The 19,286-nt window shown below is 38.3% G+C and overlaps 1 protein-coding gene across 1 annotated transcript; it reads left to right on the top strand.

The window, feature by feature from the left end:
* The first annotated feature begins 5,214 nt into the window (after positions 1-5,214).
* On the top strand, positions 5,215-6,154 carry LOC149831188 (uncharacterized). The gene is made up of 2 exons (XM_090011998.1): positions 5,215-5,273; positions 5,397-6,154. Exons 1-2 carry the CDS (start codon positions 5,250-5,252, stop codon positions 5,832-5,834), a joined length of 462 nt encoding a protein of 153 aa, XP_089868124.1. The 5' UTR covers positions 5,215-5,249; the 3' UTR covers positions 5,835-6,154.
* Positions 6,155-19,286: the final 13,132 nt, after the last annotated feature.

The raw sequence follows: 19,286 nt of genomic DNA, 5'->3' as shown, positions 1-19,286 counted from the left end.
AGCCGACCCCTTGCGAAAACTCTCAAAACCCTAAAAAGAAGTTCGTAACGGGGTCCCTCGGGTTTTTTATGAATTTTTCAAAAAGGTTCTCTTTTAAGAAAATTTTGCTAAAAGAGGTTTTTTATAAGAAATGATTTTTATAAAAGGCTTATTTCTAAATTTTTTTTTTTCATATTTTTCTCTTCTTTTTGAATTTTTTTGTTCTTTTTCTTCATTTTAGTATATAAAGCTATGAAGCTTAAGAAAAATAGGGGATTTAAAGGTCATTTTATAATTTTCCAGAAATATTTACAAAGAAAAGGGTTTTCTGAGAATTTTGGGTTTGATTTCTTCAAAAAATGGGTTTGAACCCGATGTTTTGAGAAAAATATTCAAGTTTTAAACCTCGAATCGAGGAATATAATCATGATGGACCCAAACGGATACTGAACGGACTGTTTGAGCTTTTCAAAAGGTTACTTTTGGTATTTTAAAATTTTATTTTGAAAATTTGGATAATGAAGCTCAGATTTGGATTTTGAACACTGGGTTCGGATCTGGAGTTGAATTTGAATATATCAATATAGATTTTAATCCAGAAAATCTGAAGAATGACTAAAATTTAGCTTTGAAATTGCTTTGATTTTCTCAGAAAATGGGGTCAGGGGCAAAAAGGTCATTTTTGCAAATCTTTGAAAATTTTGGGGTGTCCACAATGTTTGAAATTAAATGTTTGAGGGGATTGAAGAGGATGAATATTTGATAATGTTAGAAAAGTGTATTTTATATTTGAATGTACGTTTTAGAATATATCAATACTAGTGTATGTTTATATTTGAATTGATGTTTAAAGTATATGTTGATATTTGAATGGATGTATGTTTGGAAGAATAAAGATGATGAATGTTTGAGGAGGTTTATGAAGCTTATGTTTATATTTGAATGTATATTTCAGTATGTATAAACACCAATATATGTATATATTTGAATTGATGATTGAAGTGTAAGTTTATATTTGAATGGATGTAATTAATTTGAAGATGTTTGAAGTATATATTTGAATTGTATTTATTGTTTTGTTTAGTGTAATTTAGAAAAAAATAAAACTAATATAAAATTTTTATTTTTTAAGTTTAAAACCTATAATAGTAACATTCCTCTGTCACCGTTATCGACCCTAACCTTATGTCGTGGTTACAACCTATAATAGCAACTTAATTGTCATCATCATAGCCTATAACTATGACTTATCATCATTATCAACTATAATGAGGAGTTAATTCTTCCTGTTACAGGCTATAACGATGACATAAATATTATTATTATAGGGTAGGTCGCTGCTATTGGTGTTTCTAGTTTCAGCGAGATTCTTCGCTGGCATTGGGTCACACATTAACAACAACCTATAAATATCATTGTTTTTACCAAACTAAGGCAAAAATTTGGTGACCATTTTTTATCGCCATTATAAACAGATAGTAGCGATAAAATGGGCAATAGTGTTGAGAAAAGTCACTGCTACTTAGTGACCCTTTAGAAACATAGCCTGTTTATCTTTTGACAAAAGGGGAATGTGATTGCACCTGAACCAGCCTCTCCATGTGGGAGGGGCTGCAATCTTCTCCTCAGGTAATTAAAGACTCTTTCATATAGGTTTGAGGCCATTCCAACAGAGCTTGGTGGCCCAACCGATGTTCCCAATAGCTCTGATAAAGCAATTCGGTTCTACTTATCCCCTATGTCATCCATATCCTCATACCCTTGAGAATTCATAAATGTGATTTCATTAATTTAGTGAATACTAGAATTTAAATCGCCGAAATCAGACATGTATGCAGCATTTTTTGGTGATTCAAAAATCAACGGTTGACAAAACACAAAATTTTGTGATTTAAAAAATTATATTTTTCAACCAAAAAATATGATCCAAAGGTTGATTCTTATTAAATCAGCCATGCTGAATCCATCTATAAGGTCACTCGATCAAAACAACTTTTATCATAGGATTAAGAGGGGTTAAAAGATGGGGAATGACGGGATGAGTGGAACCGGACTCCTAAACAGAAACCTCTCTGTGTTTCTTTGCCTTGAATCAAGTTGGTGCCTGGGGATCGAAGAAACAGCATTAGACATGAGAGGAAAGAAGTAGAGATGATACCTGATGATGCTTAGTGAACTCATTTAGCACTCATGTGAACATGAGAATTGTATGGCTACCAAGGACAATTTTCAAAATCCATTCTTGTACAGGCGCAGTTTCTGATGTTGTTAGGGTGATTGTTTACCCTTTGTATTCACCATGTTTTAATTGGTATTCTTTAGGTTTTGTTTGGGAGCCCGACAGGGTTGGTGGGAGATAAGAGGCCAATGAGGCTTGCCCTGGGCTCAAAAAGATTTTAGGGGCCCATTGTTTGGGTAGTTTATATAAATATTTTATATATTTTTATTTAATATAATATAAATATTTGGAATATTATATTTGTTTAATGTGAATGCAAATTTTATTGTTATTTTGATTCTTTAAAAAAAATTTGGAGGCGCTGCCCCCCGAACTCCTACTATTAACAGGGAGCCCATTTTTTCCCTCTGCCTCAGGCCCCATAAAACACAGGTACGGCTCTGGAGATGAGGACTAAATGAGTGTCACATACCCCACTTATCCCCATTGGTATTTGGAAGCCAGGATTTGAGAGATGGGAATGGTGCTCAGAGTATAAAAGGGAGTGGAGAGGGGAACTTTTCAACATCTTCATAAAGAAATAGTTGACAACTCCAGTCACATCACCCATTCTCCTCAACACTTGCATCACCCTCTCATATTCTCTCAATGGTAGCTCTCAAACAGAGTTTGATTGAACTTTTATTTCCTTAAAAAAAAAAACAAATCCCCTCTTCTGAAGAAGTTTACTTAGCAACAGAGCCTAGATTTGATTGAATCCAATTTTATTTGATGTGTTTGATCCAGTGAAAATTAGTTGGTTCGAATAACATCTGGATTTGATGAACATAGCATATACCAAGAACTAGATAACAAATTAAGAGCTTTTTTTGGATAATCAAAGGAAAACCCCCATCACTGATGGCACCTTGGCCTGCTTATCAGACACTTTCCATGAATCTTTAATTAACAATAAAACTTTCCAATCGCTTCTCAGTAGTTGCAGCACGAGTAGCTCCAATTTAGAGCTAGCTAGCTGCACCTCCTGTTAGTTCATTAGGGTGCATTTAATTAGATGACAAAGGTTAAATCCTTGGTATAAAGAATACGGGTTTTGCCAAAAACTAAGGTTGTAACCTTGGTTTTCAAAGACTAAGCTCTCGTATAGATGACAAAAACCCATCTTTGGAATTTGTTTCCCTACCATTTTTTTGGATAATAGATGGCTAGAAAATGGTCATGTTGAAGTAGCGTCAGCCATTTGCCAACCACTTTCAACTGACGGTGACCAGAAAATGGCCAAGAAAAACTGAAAGGTACATGGAGAGAAAAAAAAAAGAAACTTCTAGCAATGGGATGCAGCCATATTTAACTGTTTTTTAGTCCACCCGTGGCTGAAAAAAGAGGCAGATTAGGTGCAATCACATTGCATACTTTAAGTGTGCGATGCACCTGGCTGCCCTCCATCTGCTGTTGGGCCCCACAACTGATAGCTGTCAGCTAACGATGGAGGGTAACCAGCGCACTCAAAGTGTGCAATGAGATTGCACCTGATCCGCCCTCCTGAAAAAAAGCAAGTGAACAGAAAAAAAAAAATGAGCTAGAAATGGTGATGGGCACTATCTTGACTATTTTAAAGCTGTGGGCAGTGGGAAAATATATAGCTATAAACACTAAATTTAACAAAAAAAAGAAGAATATAAATTCCATCAATATAAACACTAGCAGGTAGTCAAAAAATGGCAAAGGACAATACCATCTGACTGATTTTCCAATACACTTCAGCAGAATCTGGCCCAACACTCATGGGTTCAAGGATTGAGTCGGTGAGGATGGGTTGACCGAGGGGAGTCGGTTTTTAACATGGGGTTTAGAAAGAAAAAAAAAACAAGTTTGTAAAACTTGGTTTTCTGTCATCCAAGCAGTGCTGACCACTAGATGAGGTGGTAGTTGTCCAATACTACACCAGTTCCCACACCGGTGACTACCTTCCCAATGTTTTTTTAGTATTAATTTCAGCTTTTCAACAGCTGCACAAGTGAAGGTGGTAAATCTCCTGCTGAGCTGTTTCAATCATCCCAAACAACCATGTGGATTTGCCAAAGGAACAAATTTTGAAGATTCCCTGACTGAATCCTTAGCTACCACCGCCTGACAGTTTCCAAGGATTTCTTTCACAAGGGAGAATTCTTACGACCATCAATCATTTTTCACGAATATATATTAAAGGAGACAGGTTTAGCATTCTTAACGAATGCCATCATTTTCTCTCAGTTGTTCCACGTCGATCTTGTGTCGTTTTGCATTGAATGGTCGTCGGGAATCACATATGGACTTCACGTGTCTGATTTTGAAAGCTACAGGTCATATCAACCGTGATTTTTACAAAGTTTGGACACGGATAGAGTCAATTGAGTCCAATTTCAATCCAAAAAGCGTTAAAGGACAAATTCCTCCTTATGAAAAAGATTCCATAAGGTTTGGTTTCAATGGGGATGCATTAAACGCTTTGTCTTGAAGCTCTTGTAATTGAATTTCCTGAGAACTACAACGAAGCACGACAGAAAACACACGTGAAAAGATTAACGGACTCAATTTTTTGCGGAACAAAACTTATCATAGTAAATCAAACTTTAATAAGCCCAAATGTCTCACTAAACAAGCTCACATTGAGCCACAAAAAAATGATGTTGATAAGATAAATTTCGCTACTACTGGAATAAGCCTTCCAGCAGCATAAAATTCTTAGAAAAGCAACACTGAATCGCCATTTTAAACAAGTCATTTATAACCTGAAATCTTTAAGATACGGCCTGTGTGAATTCAAGAATAAGAAAAGTGAGGGGTTGGCCCATCAAGCCGTGTCTTGTTCTTACTACCCAGTCAGAGACATGACCCTACCGAGCTGAATGACATCAGGCATGACGTGGACCTGACAACCTCAGCATTATGATTGGATCGGAATCTGCATTCCAACTGGATCTGGCCCAGAGTTGAACGCCCCTTTAAGGAACTCCCTCCAGTGCTCTATTTAATGCTCGGTTGGCTGCATGGATTCTTTCTTAAGCTTCCTTTTCTCGTTTTTGATTACTTGAACCGATTTCCTGGCAACATGGACTCTCCTCGCTACACCCAGGTATAAAGGAAATTGTTTCCTAGGAATTCTTCTTCTTCTTCTTCTATTACTACTACTAGTACTTTTTTCTCTCCTTTCCACCCTTTCATTCTTAATCTTCATCCTACCTTTTGCTTCTTGCAGGATGGTATGGAATCAAGGGGAAGGAAAGAGCTCATCTTTTTCTCTGTTGAAGAGAATTGGAATGAAACCATGGCTAGCGAAGCCGCGAAAAAAATGGCAAAGATGGTCATCAACAATGGTCTCGTACTAATCACCACCATCATCCTTGATCCATCCCCAGTAGTAGACCTGTTGGAAGCTCAAAGAATCCCGGAGTTTGTTTTCTATATCGCCTTTGTAATGTTGATGCATGTTTCTCTCCTCCTGGGTTTCCTTCTGTGGGATCTCTCCATGAAGGAGCCCAAGGCCAATCTGATGGTGTGCCTTCAGAACAAGCTCAGAGTGGCTACTGCGTCCGCCTTTCTTCTTGGCTTGGCGTTCGGTCTGTTTGCAGTTGCACCGGGAGGCCCGATTGTTTTCTCGAGCGCACTCTGTTTCCCAGCTCGTATTTTCTTCTGATAATTTTTCCGACCACAAACTTTGCCGTCCGGAGTACGCTTCCATGAGAAAAGATGGCTTTGATCATCCTTCTGGTGGCTGTGTTTTCAGGACATATGGTAAACGGGATAAGGCAAGGGTGTATCTATGTTTTGTGAAGTCTGGAATGCTCTGTTGTTCTCAGTAATGATATGTATTAATTGTAAAATGACCATGGCACATTATGATGATGTTGAAGTATGTACACATTATGATGATATGTATTATGTATGTTGAGATGATCTAATATCTCGCCATCCCTGCAAAGATATTGAACAAATGAACTTCGTTACTGCTGTAAATTCTACAGTACTCTCTCTCTCTCTCTCTCTCTAACGATGCTCATTTTCGTCATATTCGAGTTAACATTCAAAACCTGGTGTTTATGCGATCTTGCGTATGCATCTTAGTGATCTTCCACTCCCTCCTGCTGATGCTACCTATCCTTTGTCACAATCTGGGCACGCGGCTATGGCGTGAGCCCATTTTATCTGTCTAATGTTCTTTTCTCTTGTGCTTTCTTTATTTGTTTTGGCTTTTGTTCTTGTTCAGTTCATGGGTTCAACATTTTGTTGATCTTCATGAGTGGTAATGTTGAATTACTTTCGGCTCTCTCTCTCTCTCTCTCTCTCTCTATATATATATATATATATATATATATATATATATATAAGATTTAAATATTTTATAATACAATAAAAGTATATTAGTAATTTCATTAACAGGAATCAGCGATGGGACAGGGCGGGATGAGGGTAAAAGTAAGTCCATCTATGCCTTCATCCCTTCACGGGTTTAGATTTTCACCTCCATCCCGGGTCATTCTTTGTTTTATGTCCTCCATTCTCGCTCCAAATGAGGCAGGTTTGATCATATTCTTATTTTTTCTTTGTCCACTGCCATGATGCCATCCCTATCAAGAATATTGATCCTAGGTGATGAAGCAACAAATATATATATATATATATATATAGAGAGAGAGAGAGAGAGATGGAATTCCCTCAAACCAGCATGTGGCACCTGATCAGTTAAACACTAACCTACCCAGATGACCAAGTACGATCTTAACACCACCAATGTGATGAACCCTAACCTCCAACTTATTTACATTTAAATATTAAAACAGTCAAAAATGATCAAATTCAGTTCATCACCAATTTTTGTTTTTGTTATTTTTTTCTTTTCTTTTCTTTTTTCTGCTTAGCTTTGTTACAAAGATACGTGGATATGAAGATGTATGATGCTGGTTCAACTTGCAGGTTTAGTTTTATTTGAAAAATAAGACATGAAAACACTACATTTTTTTAATTTCTTAATCACTAAAGGTTATCTGTTGATATTTTAATACTGGTAGTTTTTATTGAAATGATATTAAAAATATTAAAAACTATTACAAATTTTAAAATAACGGTTGTACATGTAGATGTCTTATGCAATCGCGTCAACAGAGACACACGACAAAAATAGCTTACATAAGAAGGCCACTAATGTACAGCTGCCCACAGAGCACATCAACATAGATACCTTGATATTTACCTAAAAAAATATTATTTAAAAAGAGCATGTGTGCATACTGAAAAAAGAAAAGACTTAGTTATGGGGCGGCTTGACCTGCTCAACCTTGGTCATGTGAGAAATATCAACTTGCTTTTAAAAATAAAAACTATTACAATTTTTTTAATTAAAAAATTTTTGGGGGAGTATTTGGATTTATAGAATTGGGCACAATTGAAACTTAATTCCGTCAAAATTCATTCGTCAACAGCAAGAGAAGACAAACATTTTTTAAAGAACTGGACTCCTGTTCCACACAATACTATATATATATATATATATATATATATATATATATATATATATATATATATATATATATATATATATATATATATATATAACCAACGACAGGGAGCCCCGGTTGATTTCATATTAGTTGATATTACTCAAATAACAGCAGCACACTAAATTAAACTAAAGGGGCGGTTTTATTGTGGTACTGAGGTACCATAAGTTATGGTGGTACGTAGGGGTGTCAACTGGTCAGGTTTGGTTTGGACTCAGGTGATACCAGACTTGGACCCAGTTTTCGGGCATGGTATCAGGTCTGGAGCTAGGTCTAATCAGATCTACTATAAAAAATTCATACTCGAACCCGATAAGAATCACATGAACTAGACCCAGACCATACCCGATAAAATCATATTTTTTTATCATTTTTACATTGAAAATTTATGGGTCTTAATCGAAACTCTGGTCGGGTTTGGGTCTGGTATAAAATTTCACAAACTATATTCGGGTTGATATATTAATTGGAATTTTGAGTCTAGACTCGGGTCTTATTATTTATCACCATACCCGGACCCTATAGGGTATGTGGTTCGGATCGAGTCCGAGTAATCTAGCATCTTTCAACCCCCTGGTGGTACGCACTTGATTTTAACGTAACACAATAATTAGCCTTTTGATTATGTTTAATATGTTTTATTTATTATTTTTATGTGTTAAAATGAAACATAATGTTTTTATACCATTTGTACCCATCCTTGTTTTGATGAATTGTGAGCCATCAATTTTTCACCGTCCCAAAGTTTGAATCTTGTTGTAATAAACCTCTAATTATAGTAAAATAAACTACGTCAAACACATTTGTGCTGTTAAATGTGACATTCAGTGTCTAGATTCCATGAATATAAAAGTGACTACCACTGAATAGAATCATGGTTGGGAAGACCCATATCCTTTCTCTAGAATTAATATGCTTGGTTTTGTGGTATTGGATAGTAAACAATTCATTTATATGGGCAAATCAGACAAACAAAGATTGCAATCATGACTTCTTCTCTGGATGGTATAGGGCTAACGACATGATTAAATATTATTTATAATTTAAATATGTGTTTTCTGCTCATTATAATAATTCATTCAGCTTTCATTTTGGGGATTAGGAATTGAAAACTTAGCCTCCCCATTTTAGGAGCTAAGCAATCATGCGAATATCACTCAGAAGATAAAAACAGGTAAGTAGCGAACCTTTTTTATGATTCAGTTCTTAAAATATCTTGCAATAACTGGAAAAGGCCAAAAACTTTTTGATTGTAAAGATCATGTGGGAGACATCTCTCTTGCAGGTGGACCACTCAACTAAAATAAATCTATGATCTCTCACTCTCTGTCGGAGTATGTCCGAGACATTTCTCTTGCACGTGGACCCCTCAACAAAAAAGTTTTTCAATTGTTTGTATAGTATGACAAAAACATACTAAGAAAATTTTGAAAAAAAATGAGAGAAAAAGAAGAGGGTGGTCGTTGATGGGCGGTGGTGAGATGGATGACGGTGGTGGTGGTGGTGGTGGTGGTGAGATGGGTGGTGGGAGTGTAAAACAAAAATTTTTTTTTGGTAGGAAACATTCCTGGAATGTTTTCTATCAAAAAGTGTACTTTTTTAAAAAAACTCTCTCAACGAAAAAGTCTCTCTCGCTTGGTAGGATTGGAAAATCAGTACCAATTTTTTTTCATTTTGCATCACTTTTCCTACATCTTTCTCGCTTCCAAACGTGCATTCATAAAAATCAACACAGACTCACAATAGAGCATCTTCACTAAATAGTTAAGAGTTTTTTTTTTTTTTTGAGAACTAAATAGTTGAGAGTTAAGACAACTATAAATGGCCTTTTACATTTGGAAGAGAGAATCTCCCAAAGAAAGTTTTTCACTTGTTTTTGTAATATGAGAATAATAAACTCAAAAAATATAAAAAAAAAATGAGAGGAGGAAGGTGGTGGTGAGATGAATGATGGTGGTGATGGTGAGATGGTGGGTGGTGGTGGTGAGATGCGTGGTAGGTGTAAAAATAAATTCTCTTGGTAGGTAACATTCTTCCATGAAGGAATGTTTTCTATCAAAAAGTGTACCTCTCTTGTTTAGAAGGGTCAAAAATTCTTTTACTAATTTTTCATTTTGCATCACTTTTTCTACATCTTTCTCTTCAAAACGTAAAGAAAGCAAGTGCTAGGATGACTGTGAGCAGTCATCGGTCAGACTTAATGTCCTATATCGATTCTGTTTATGTTCAACTTGCATCAATGCAGTGGAACGTGAAGAAGCTAACAAAGTACCTTTCATCTACGCAGTGGAACATGAAGAAGCCAACAAAGTACCTTTCATCTGAGACATGCTCGTTACTCTGTAGGGTCGGCCAGGGGTTTCCACTGCCAGTCTAGTGCGCCGACGTCTCAGCCACCAGCCAGTATACAGCCTCTGCAAAGAAGAAACACACAGCGTACCTGAGGCGGCCATTGACGAGTTGTTGTGCTTGCCGGAGAGGGGTTTCCTTCAACTCAGCCGGTCTGCAGCCACCACAAGTGCAGGCCTCCGAATGCTACCGGTGAGTTGACCTCTTCCCTCTTAAAATTTCTGTATATTTGCACTCTTCTAAAGGGTCGCTCATGAAACCCTTTTATAAGCTCAAAAATTGATAACGGTTGAGTAACCATTCCCTCTGGATTAATTCAGGTTTAACTGGAGGAGCAATTTATGTGGGGAAGTGTTACCCACATCGTGGGTAACCACCACCAATGTGGTGGTTTAACCCAACATTCTCCCACTTGTTCTGACGATAAACCCTTTAACCAGAAAACCTTATGGGAATAACTTGATGAATAAAATGGCCTTTTTATTCTATTCTAAAGGTCCTTAGTTGAATCTCTAATCCTTAGGAGATTGACAACAACCATAATGAGAATCAAAAACTGAAAGTGATCACTTTATATATATGCATATGTCAAAAAAAGTTTAACAATCACATCCTCATTACATGTTCGGAATATAATCTCAGTGCTAGCCCTTTAGTAAGAGGATCAGTGATCATCTCTTTGGTACCAATATTGACAATATGCACTAAATTATTCTCTGTCATTTTTTTAACAACATAATACTTCAATTTCATATGCTTGCATGACGTAGTACTTTTGTTGTTGTTCGAAAAGGACACTGCAGCTTCATTATCACAGTAGACATTCAGTGGCTTCCCAATGGAATCAACCACATTTAACTGTGATATGAAGTTCTTTAACCATATAGCCTGCGAAGTAGTCTCGTACAATGCTATGAATTCTGCCTCCATGGTGTGGGCAGCAGTGGTCGTCTGCTTTCCACTCCTCCAAGAGATCGCGTCCCCAGCAAGTAAGAAGACGTACCCAGTAGTAGACTTTCTACTATCAAGGCATCCTCCTAAATCCGCATCTAAGTAGCCAATGACCTCGAGGTGATCAACTTTATGATACGTTAATATATAGTCTTTTGTCCCTTGCAAGTACCGCAAGACTTTCTTGGCAGCCTTCCAATGAGGTAAACTTGGGTTAGACTAAAATCTGCCAAGTACCCCGACTACAAAAGAAACATTTGGACGAGAACATGTATGTGTGTACTGTAAGCTACCAACAACTGATTCATCTGTGCTTTGTCAATATCGTTCTGTGGACAATCCTTTAGGCTCAGCTTGTCACCTTTTGATATGGGTGTAGAACTAGGAGAACAATTCTCCATCCCATATCGCTTTAACACTTTTTCTATATAGGATCTTTGGGAGAGGCCTAGAAAACCTTTTGCTCAGTCTCGACGAATCTGGATGCCAAGAACATAAGCAGCCTCACCCATATCTTTCATATCAAAATGTGATGCAAGAAACTGCTTTGACTCTGAAAGCAACTTTATATCATTGGTTGCAAGTAAAATGTCATCCACATACAACATCAATATAATGAACTTACTCCCACTTTGCTTAAGGTATATACATTGATCAATAATGTTTTCTGTAAACCCAAAAGTCATAATGACTTGGGAAAATTTAATATACCACTGTTGGGAGGCCTGTTTAAGTCCATATATTGATTTGTTAAGCTTGCAAACCAAACGATCATTTTCAGAGAAACCAAGAGGTTGTTCCATGTATACCTCTTCATTCAGATCCCTGTTGAGAAACGTTGTTTTCACATCCATCTGATGTAGCTCTAAGTCATAATGAGCTACGAGGGCCAAAATTATCCTCATTGACTCCTTAGTTGAGACAGGGGAAAATGTCTCATTATAGTCAATGCCCTCCATTTAGGTGAATCTTTTAGCAACCAATCTTACCTTATGTCTTTCTATGTTACCTTTGGAGTCTTTCTTGGTCTTAAAGACTCATTTACACCCTACGGGCTTTACTCCTTTAGGTAACGTGACAAGATCACACACTTGATTTTTAGCCATAGAGTCTAACTCTTCTTTCATGGCTTCTATCGAGTGCGAAGATTGTTTGCTTTCAACAGCTTTCATAAAAGTCAACGGGTCATCATCCATATCTATGAAATCACCAGGCTTCTGAAGGTACACCAAATAATCAGAATGTATGGCAGATCTCATAATCCTTGTGGATCTCCAAACAGGTCGTTCATCAGGCTCAGATTGAACCTAATCATCATGTTCATGCTCTTCTGCATTGTCCACAATAGGTTCACTTTGGATTTGTGCATTAACTATCGAATGATCAACCACACCATCATTAGGAATAACAATGTGGTATATTTCGATGTTTTCCTTAACAGGTGACGAAACTGGATCTTGTACTTCCTCAAAACCTAGGCTTTGAAGTGCACTTAATCCTACTGAACCATCTTCTAAGAATTTTGCCTTATCCGTTTCAACAATCTGTGGTGAGTGAGATGGGCAATAAAACTTATACCCTTTTGATTTTTTTGGATAATCAATGAAATATCCACTGGTTGTTCTTGGATTAAAGGCTTTAATGTAAGGGTTATACAGTTTAGCCTCTGCAGGACATCCCCATATGTGTATATAAGACAGTGATGGTTTTCTATCTGTCCACAGCTCGTAAGGAGTTTTAGTCAAAGATTTCGTAGGAACCTTATTCAAAATGTGCACAACAGTCCTTAAGGCTTCACCCCACAACTTTATGGGAAGTGTTGAATAATTCAACATAGCTCTGACAATTTCTTTAAGCGTACGATTTCTTCTTTCAGCTACACCATTCTGATAAGCACTACCAGACATGGTATATTGAGGCACAATGCCTACTTCTTTGAGAAATCGCGCTAATGGTCTTTACCTTTGCCCCATCTTAGTAAACCTACCATAATATTCGCCACCTCTATCAGACCTGACTATCTTAATAACCTTATTGGTTTGTTTTTCTACTTCTTTCTTAAATTCCTTAAACATCTGAAAAACATCAGATTCTTCAAAGATCAAGTAGAGATACATATACCGTGAATAGTCATCAATAAAGGTGACAAAATATTTTTCACCTGTGTAACAGAGGGAAAACGGTCCACATACATCCGTATGGACTATTTTTAATATCTCACTACTGTGTTTGACACCCTCTTTATATATGTTTGTATGCTTAGCCTTTATGCAATCAACACATGGGTCATTGTCAGTAAAATCTAGAGATTGCAAGATCCCTTCATTTACCAGTCTCTTTATTCTCTTTTCAGAGATATGACCCAACCTTAGATGCCAAAGCATGTAAGATTTATCATCTGTCATGCTACGTTTATTTCCAACCAATACGCATTCAGAAGTCAAAGACTCTTGAGTTTGGATCTTCACATTCAATCTATATAAACCATCATAAACTGATGCAGAACCAATTTCAATTGAATTTATGAATATGAACAATTTGGAATTTTCAAACTTAAAACAATATCCAAATTTATCCAACTTTGAAATTGAAATTAAGTTTCTACTATACGATGGAATATAAAAGACATCATGAAGATCTAAAACTACGCCTGTATCCAGAGTAATCCTGCAGGTTCCAACACCCTTCACATGTGAACGCATCTTGTTTCCCGAATAGATGTTTTTCTCATGCATTGTTGGTTCCCTTCTGCTCAAGAACATTTGGAAATATGAATAGTAGTACGAGAATCAATCCACCAGCTATTTTCAAGAATTTGTAATAAATTACATTCATGAGAAACAAATGACAAATTACCTCTCTTTTCCAACCACTTCTTATACTTTATGCAATCTACCTTTATGTGTCCCTTCTTCTTGCAAAAGAAGCACTTTATGGGAGCAAAGTTGGATTGCTTGTCTTGGGATGACTTATCCTCAGTTGGCTTCTTCCTAGCATTTTTCTTAAATGCATTCTTTCTTGGTCCTATATTAGACGTATGAGAAGCCATATGTGCACTCTGCACCTTCTCACCTTTCATCCTCTCTTCTTCTTCAACACACTTGGACATGAGTTCATTAAATGACCATTCATCATTATGTGTGTTGTACGAGATTTTGAAAGGTCTGTATTCTAAGGGTAAAGATGTTAGAACTAAATGCACTAGGAAAAAATCAGAGATGGTGAGCTTCATGTCATTTAGCCGAGACGCTATGTTCCTCATCTCCAAAATATGCTGACAAATGTTTTTCCCTCCAGTATATTTCATAGATATGAGTTTTGACATCAGGGTACTGGCTCTGGCCTTGTTTGAACTCACAAACTGTGCCTCAATGCCATTCATGAATTTCATCACTGTTCTGCATTGTGGGATAGCACTACGAATATACTTAACTACTTTAGATTGCAAAAGCAACAAGTTAAGCCTATTTGAGCGCTCTCACTTCTCAAAAGCAATCTTTTGATCAGCAGTGCTCTGATTAGTGAGGGCAGCGGGTTCATCTATCCTTATGGCCAGATCTAAATCTATATACCCTAATGTAAAAAGAACAGTTTCTTTCCCATCACTAAAGTTAGATCCATCTAGAAAATGTATAGAACTAGAGTCATCTAAAATCACAGAACTAGAAACTACATGACAGAAGACACGTATCAGGAAGCATTCGTATGAGACTAAAACTTTAGTGGAAAAAGCAAAACAATAAAAGCCCTTGATATGCTTCTTTCCAAGCGAGTGAAGGGGGTCATCAGAGTCCTACTTTGGTAAGAGCTCTGACACGCGAAACCACTTCGCCTATCGACCATATTCGGTAAAACTAAGGTTCTTGTGAAGTTAGATCATCAACACAAGGTACCTTTGGATATTCATGTGTGATGTATTTCAACACATTTACCTTATTCTACCCTACTTAAATTCCAAACATGATAAAACTACCTTTGGGTCGTTTATCATTTCATGAATATAAGTACAACAATAATATTGGCTAAAACCATATGATAGTACAACATTTTTGACAACACATGTGTATTCAGTCACTTTGGTGACATGAATATACTAAGTTATCTAACTATCCTTAATGTCAATATGCAAAACAGTATCTTAAAATGGTCCGTAAACGGAATGGACCAGTCATATGACCTTCAAAATGGTTCGAAAATTGAATGAACCTGTCATATGTATCACGAACTGGTCTTAAAGCACTCTAAACCGGTCTGAAACAGCCCCGAACCGGTCATCCAAGGCTCTGAACCTTATGAACCGGGTCAAGTATGGACAAAAGTTCATAAAAACCCTATAATTGTATGCCAAAATCCTTGTATTTTCTTACATTTAAGAAAATAGGCTCTTAGCATCTCGGAACCGGTGAGAAACTAGAAGGAACCGGTCAAAAATGACTCTGAACCGGTCCCGAAAGGGGGTCAAATCAGTCCCTGATCCAGTTCAGGCCAAATAGTGCCTAGACCCTACTGGATCCGGGTCAAACCCGACTGTAACCGGATTCGGGTCTGACTCGATCGAATCCGGGTCAGACCCGGTAAGAACCGGGTCGGGCCCGATAATATCTGGATCCGGGTCGAACCCGGTAAGAACTGGATCTGAGTCGAACCCGGTAATATCTGGATCCGGGTCAGACCCGGTAACAGCTGCATCCGGGTCGGACCCGGTATTTACCGGATCCGGGCCAGACCAGAGAGGGTCCCCACCCGAATCTCAGATCCGATTTAGAGGAGCCTTATGGATCGGTTCGGGTGGGGTTGGTTCGGATCCAAAAATCCAAAACAGGTTTGATATAACCTGAAACACGAATTGGGGTTTCTGAAACCCCATTTTGCACTATCTTCTCCAGATGTAGAGAGAGACCGTCGCCTGTCGGCGACCCACGCCGCCTGCCGGCGATGCCCCCTGCCGACGACCAACGCCGCCGCTCATGATGGTGTTTCTTCTCCGGCAAAAGCAGCCATCCGCCGACGAAAATGGGAAAACCGCAGAAGCCTTTTCAGAAATCTGGCGACTCAATAGTCGCTAGCGACGGTTCTGATGGCTTCAACGGCAACCCCGACGGTGGAAAGACTCGAAAAACCCCATCGACACTAGTAAGTTTTTTTTTTATATACATATGCATGTTTGTCGCCCAATGGCTACAGTCGCCGGCTTCCGGCAACTAGCAGCAGCGTCACCCCACGGTGACCTGCTTTGCTAGACGGCCAAAGGCACACCCCGCAGCGGAAGCAGGGTGTGGGCCCATAACCCAATGTAGGGTCGGTCGGGGGTTTCCACCGCCGATCTGGTGCGCCGGCGTCTCAGCCACCAGCCAGTATACAGCCCCTGCAAAGAAGAAACACACAGCTTACCTGAGGCGGCCATTGACGAGTTGTTGTGCTTGCCGGAGAGGGGTTTCCTTCAACTCAGCCGGTCTGCAGCCACCACAAGCGCAAGCCTCCGAATGTTACCGGTGAGTCGACCTCTTCCCTCTTAAAATTTATGTATATTTGCGCTCTTCTAAAGGGTCGCTCATGAAACCCTTTTATAATCTCAAAAATTGATAACGGTTGAGTAATTGTTCCCTCTAGATTAATTTAGGTTTAACGAAAGGAGCAATTTATGTGGGGAAGCGTTACCCACATCGTGGGTAACCACCACCAACATGGTGGTTTAACCCAACATACTCTTCCCCATGTAGGTAAGGGGCAGGACTGCACACGAGCCAAGCTTGGGACTCGGTTAGGAACAAACTCATGCAAGCTTGAGCAAGACTCAGCTGACCTAAGACAAGCCACAGCTAAAGCTTTTATTAAAAAGAAAAGCTTGCGCATCAACTTTGAGGGGGGATTCAAACCAGCCACCTCTTGATAGACGCTGATTAAGCTTGGCTCCTTTATGATGATGAGCCTTGGCTTGGACCTTTAATTGGCACTTTTACCTTCTCGAATGAGCCCCGACCAGGATTGATCAAGCTGAGCTTGACCCAAGCTTCATGCAGACCTAGGAAGGAGGGAGTCCATGAAAAGGCTAGTGGGGATAGGGGTCGGCACCAGGCCAGCTCTTTTTTGGAAAATGCAGGACCACAGCCTGCTCGTTAGGCCGGTGGGCTTAATCGGGTGGGGGTGGGGGTGGGGGTGGGGGTGGGGGTGGGTGGGGTCGGGCCTATTATATTATATTCTATTATATATACAGGAAAAGTGGTAGCTGCCTATGACTTTTTTGGGCGCAGATCAGGTCATGCTGAACATGAGTGTTTTTGCTATGTGGACATCGTGGCCGTCTGTTTGCATTTTGGATGAATGCCACGTGGTTTTGTTGACTTTTGAACTTTTTAAAATGCAAATCGGACGGCCATGATGTCAGCATGAGCAAAAACGCTCATGTTCAGCATGACCTGATACGACTTTTTTAGCCTGCCACTAATGAATAAGCGTTTTCAAATTGATTTTAGCAAATCTGACCTTGCAGATGTGTTTGATACGATTTATTTGCTAGGAAATGGCACTTGAATAATGCTTTTTTGCTAAATTATAAGATTTTTTGAAGCATTGAATATTTATGAAAATTGTAAACTGTTGATTTTTAAATCTTATAAAAACTTACCTGCATGTCAGAATCGAGATCTATTAAAAAAAAACTCTTCAAAAGCCTGATAAGATGATGATAAGCTAGAAAAGTGGTAGCCAGCTACTAAGTGCTCATATTTTTTTGGTATTTTTTCTCACATCTAACATCATAGATGTGATCTATAGGTTTTGTTTAGTGAGAACTGGCTTTTGGATCACCGAAATCTGACCTGTATACATGTTTTTTCGGTGATCCAAAATCAATGGCCATGAAGGTACCAATTTTTCCTGGCTCATAAAAACATATTTTTCCGTCAAAAAAATATGCTAAACATATCTAATGGTTCAGATCTATCATAAAACACTTCAAAGCAATGGGGCAGAATGTGCAAAACGAGAAATTGGGCAGAATATGTTCAGTACTCATATATATATATATATATATGCCTCATTAGAGCGAGTTTGGACCAGTGGCGAAGCCAGAAGTTTTTCATTGGGTGGGCATACTTCGAGTCTCGAAGACAATGCTATGGTCTTGAAGGACGATCCATTTATTTAGACCAGTGCTTGCAAGGGTGCCAGGGGCAGGGGCCTCACCCTTGCCTGGCAAAGAGCAGCAGGGGCACGGAGCAAGGGCTCCCTGCTTGCCAGGACAAAGAAGGCAGGGAAGGGAGCAGGGACTCCCTACCGAGCTTGCCACAACAGAACAGGGGGGCGCAACAGTGGACACAATTATCAGACTCTTCTCCACCGCAGATCCTGCATGGATCATCAACTACCTTTTCTTAATATGTTAAGAGAATTAGCAGCGGTACTGCTAATTCCCGTTTTTACGCCCAAGTCATTAGTGGTGGTTGTGACCACGTTAAAGACCCTAATTCGTTGAAAATCAAAGAACGAGCATAGTTCAATGAGAAGCCTGTCCACTGTTATATATATATATATATATATATATATATATATATATATGGGGGCATAATAGTGAATGCCCCAACAGTAGACACTCATGTTAAACAAAGGAGCACCGCTGATCTCGTGCACGAATAGGAGCACACACAAAAAAAAAATATGAAACTAACTTTGTATGAGGCTGCGGGCTACCCATAGTGTGTGTATATATATATATATATATTTTTTTTATGAAAACTTTATGCAAATGCCCATACAAAATTTTAATTACATCCTCAACTCACATAACAAGAATGTCATTTAAAAAAAAGTTATAAAGCATTTTATTTTTTGCAAACCTTGGATTCTACTTTTATAATATTCAAGAAATGCCCCTCTTTTTTTAATTTTCTTTTATTATTTTTCATGAAACTAACCTTACAGATGTGGGAATTGACTCTTGAATCATCAGATTACGACAGGTAGGCAGGATTTTATAAGGCTTAAAAGTTGATGGCCTACAATGTGCGATACTTTCTAGGGTCATAAAATTGTGTTTCTTCATAAAAAAACATGTTCCAAAAGTGAGTTCTCATTATTTTGAACATGATGAATCCATCCATGAGGTTAGATTGAATCAAAACAACCCGCACATTGAAGATCCGGACGTATTTGTATGTATTGGTTACATTACTAATACATTACCCCTATATGGACCTTTATATGTTACTATCGTCATTACCAAAAAATGCCTCCCTTTCTAAAAAAAAAATCGTTTTTTTGGTTGTTTGTCATGAAACTAACCTTACAGATGT

The sequence above is a fragment of the Nuphar pumila genome, chromosome 7 (assembly GCF_984573655.1).
Source record: "Nuphar pumila chromosome 7, dmNupPumi1.hap1.1, whole genome shotgun sequence".
Taxonomy (NCBI): domain Eukaryota; kingdom Viridiplantae; phylum Streptophyta; class Magnoliopsida; order Nymphaeales; family Nymphaeaceae; genus Nuphar; species Nuphar pumila.
Note: the sequence above shows the minus strand (reverse complement) of the source record. Positions and strands in the feature narration are given on the sequence as shown.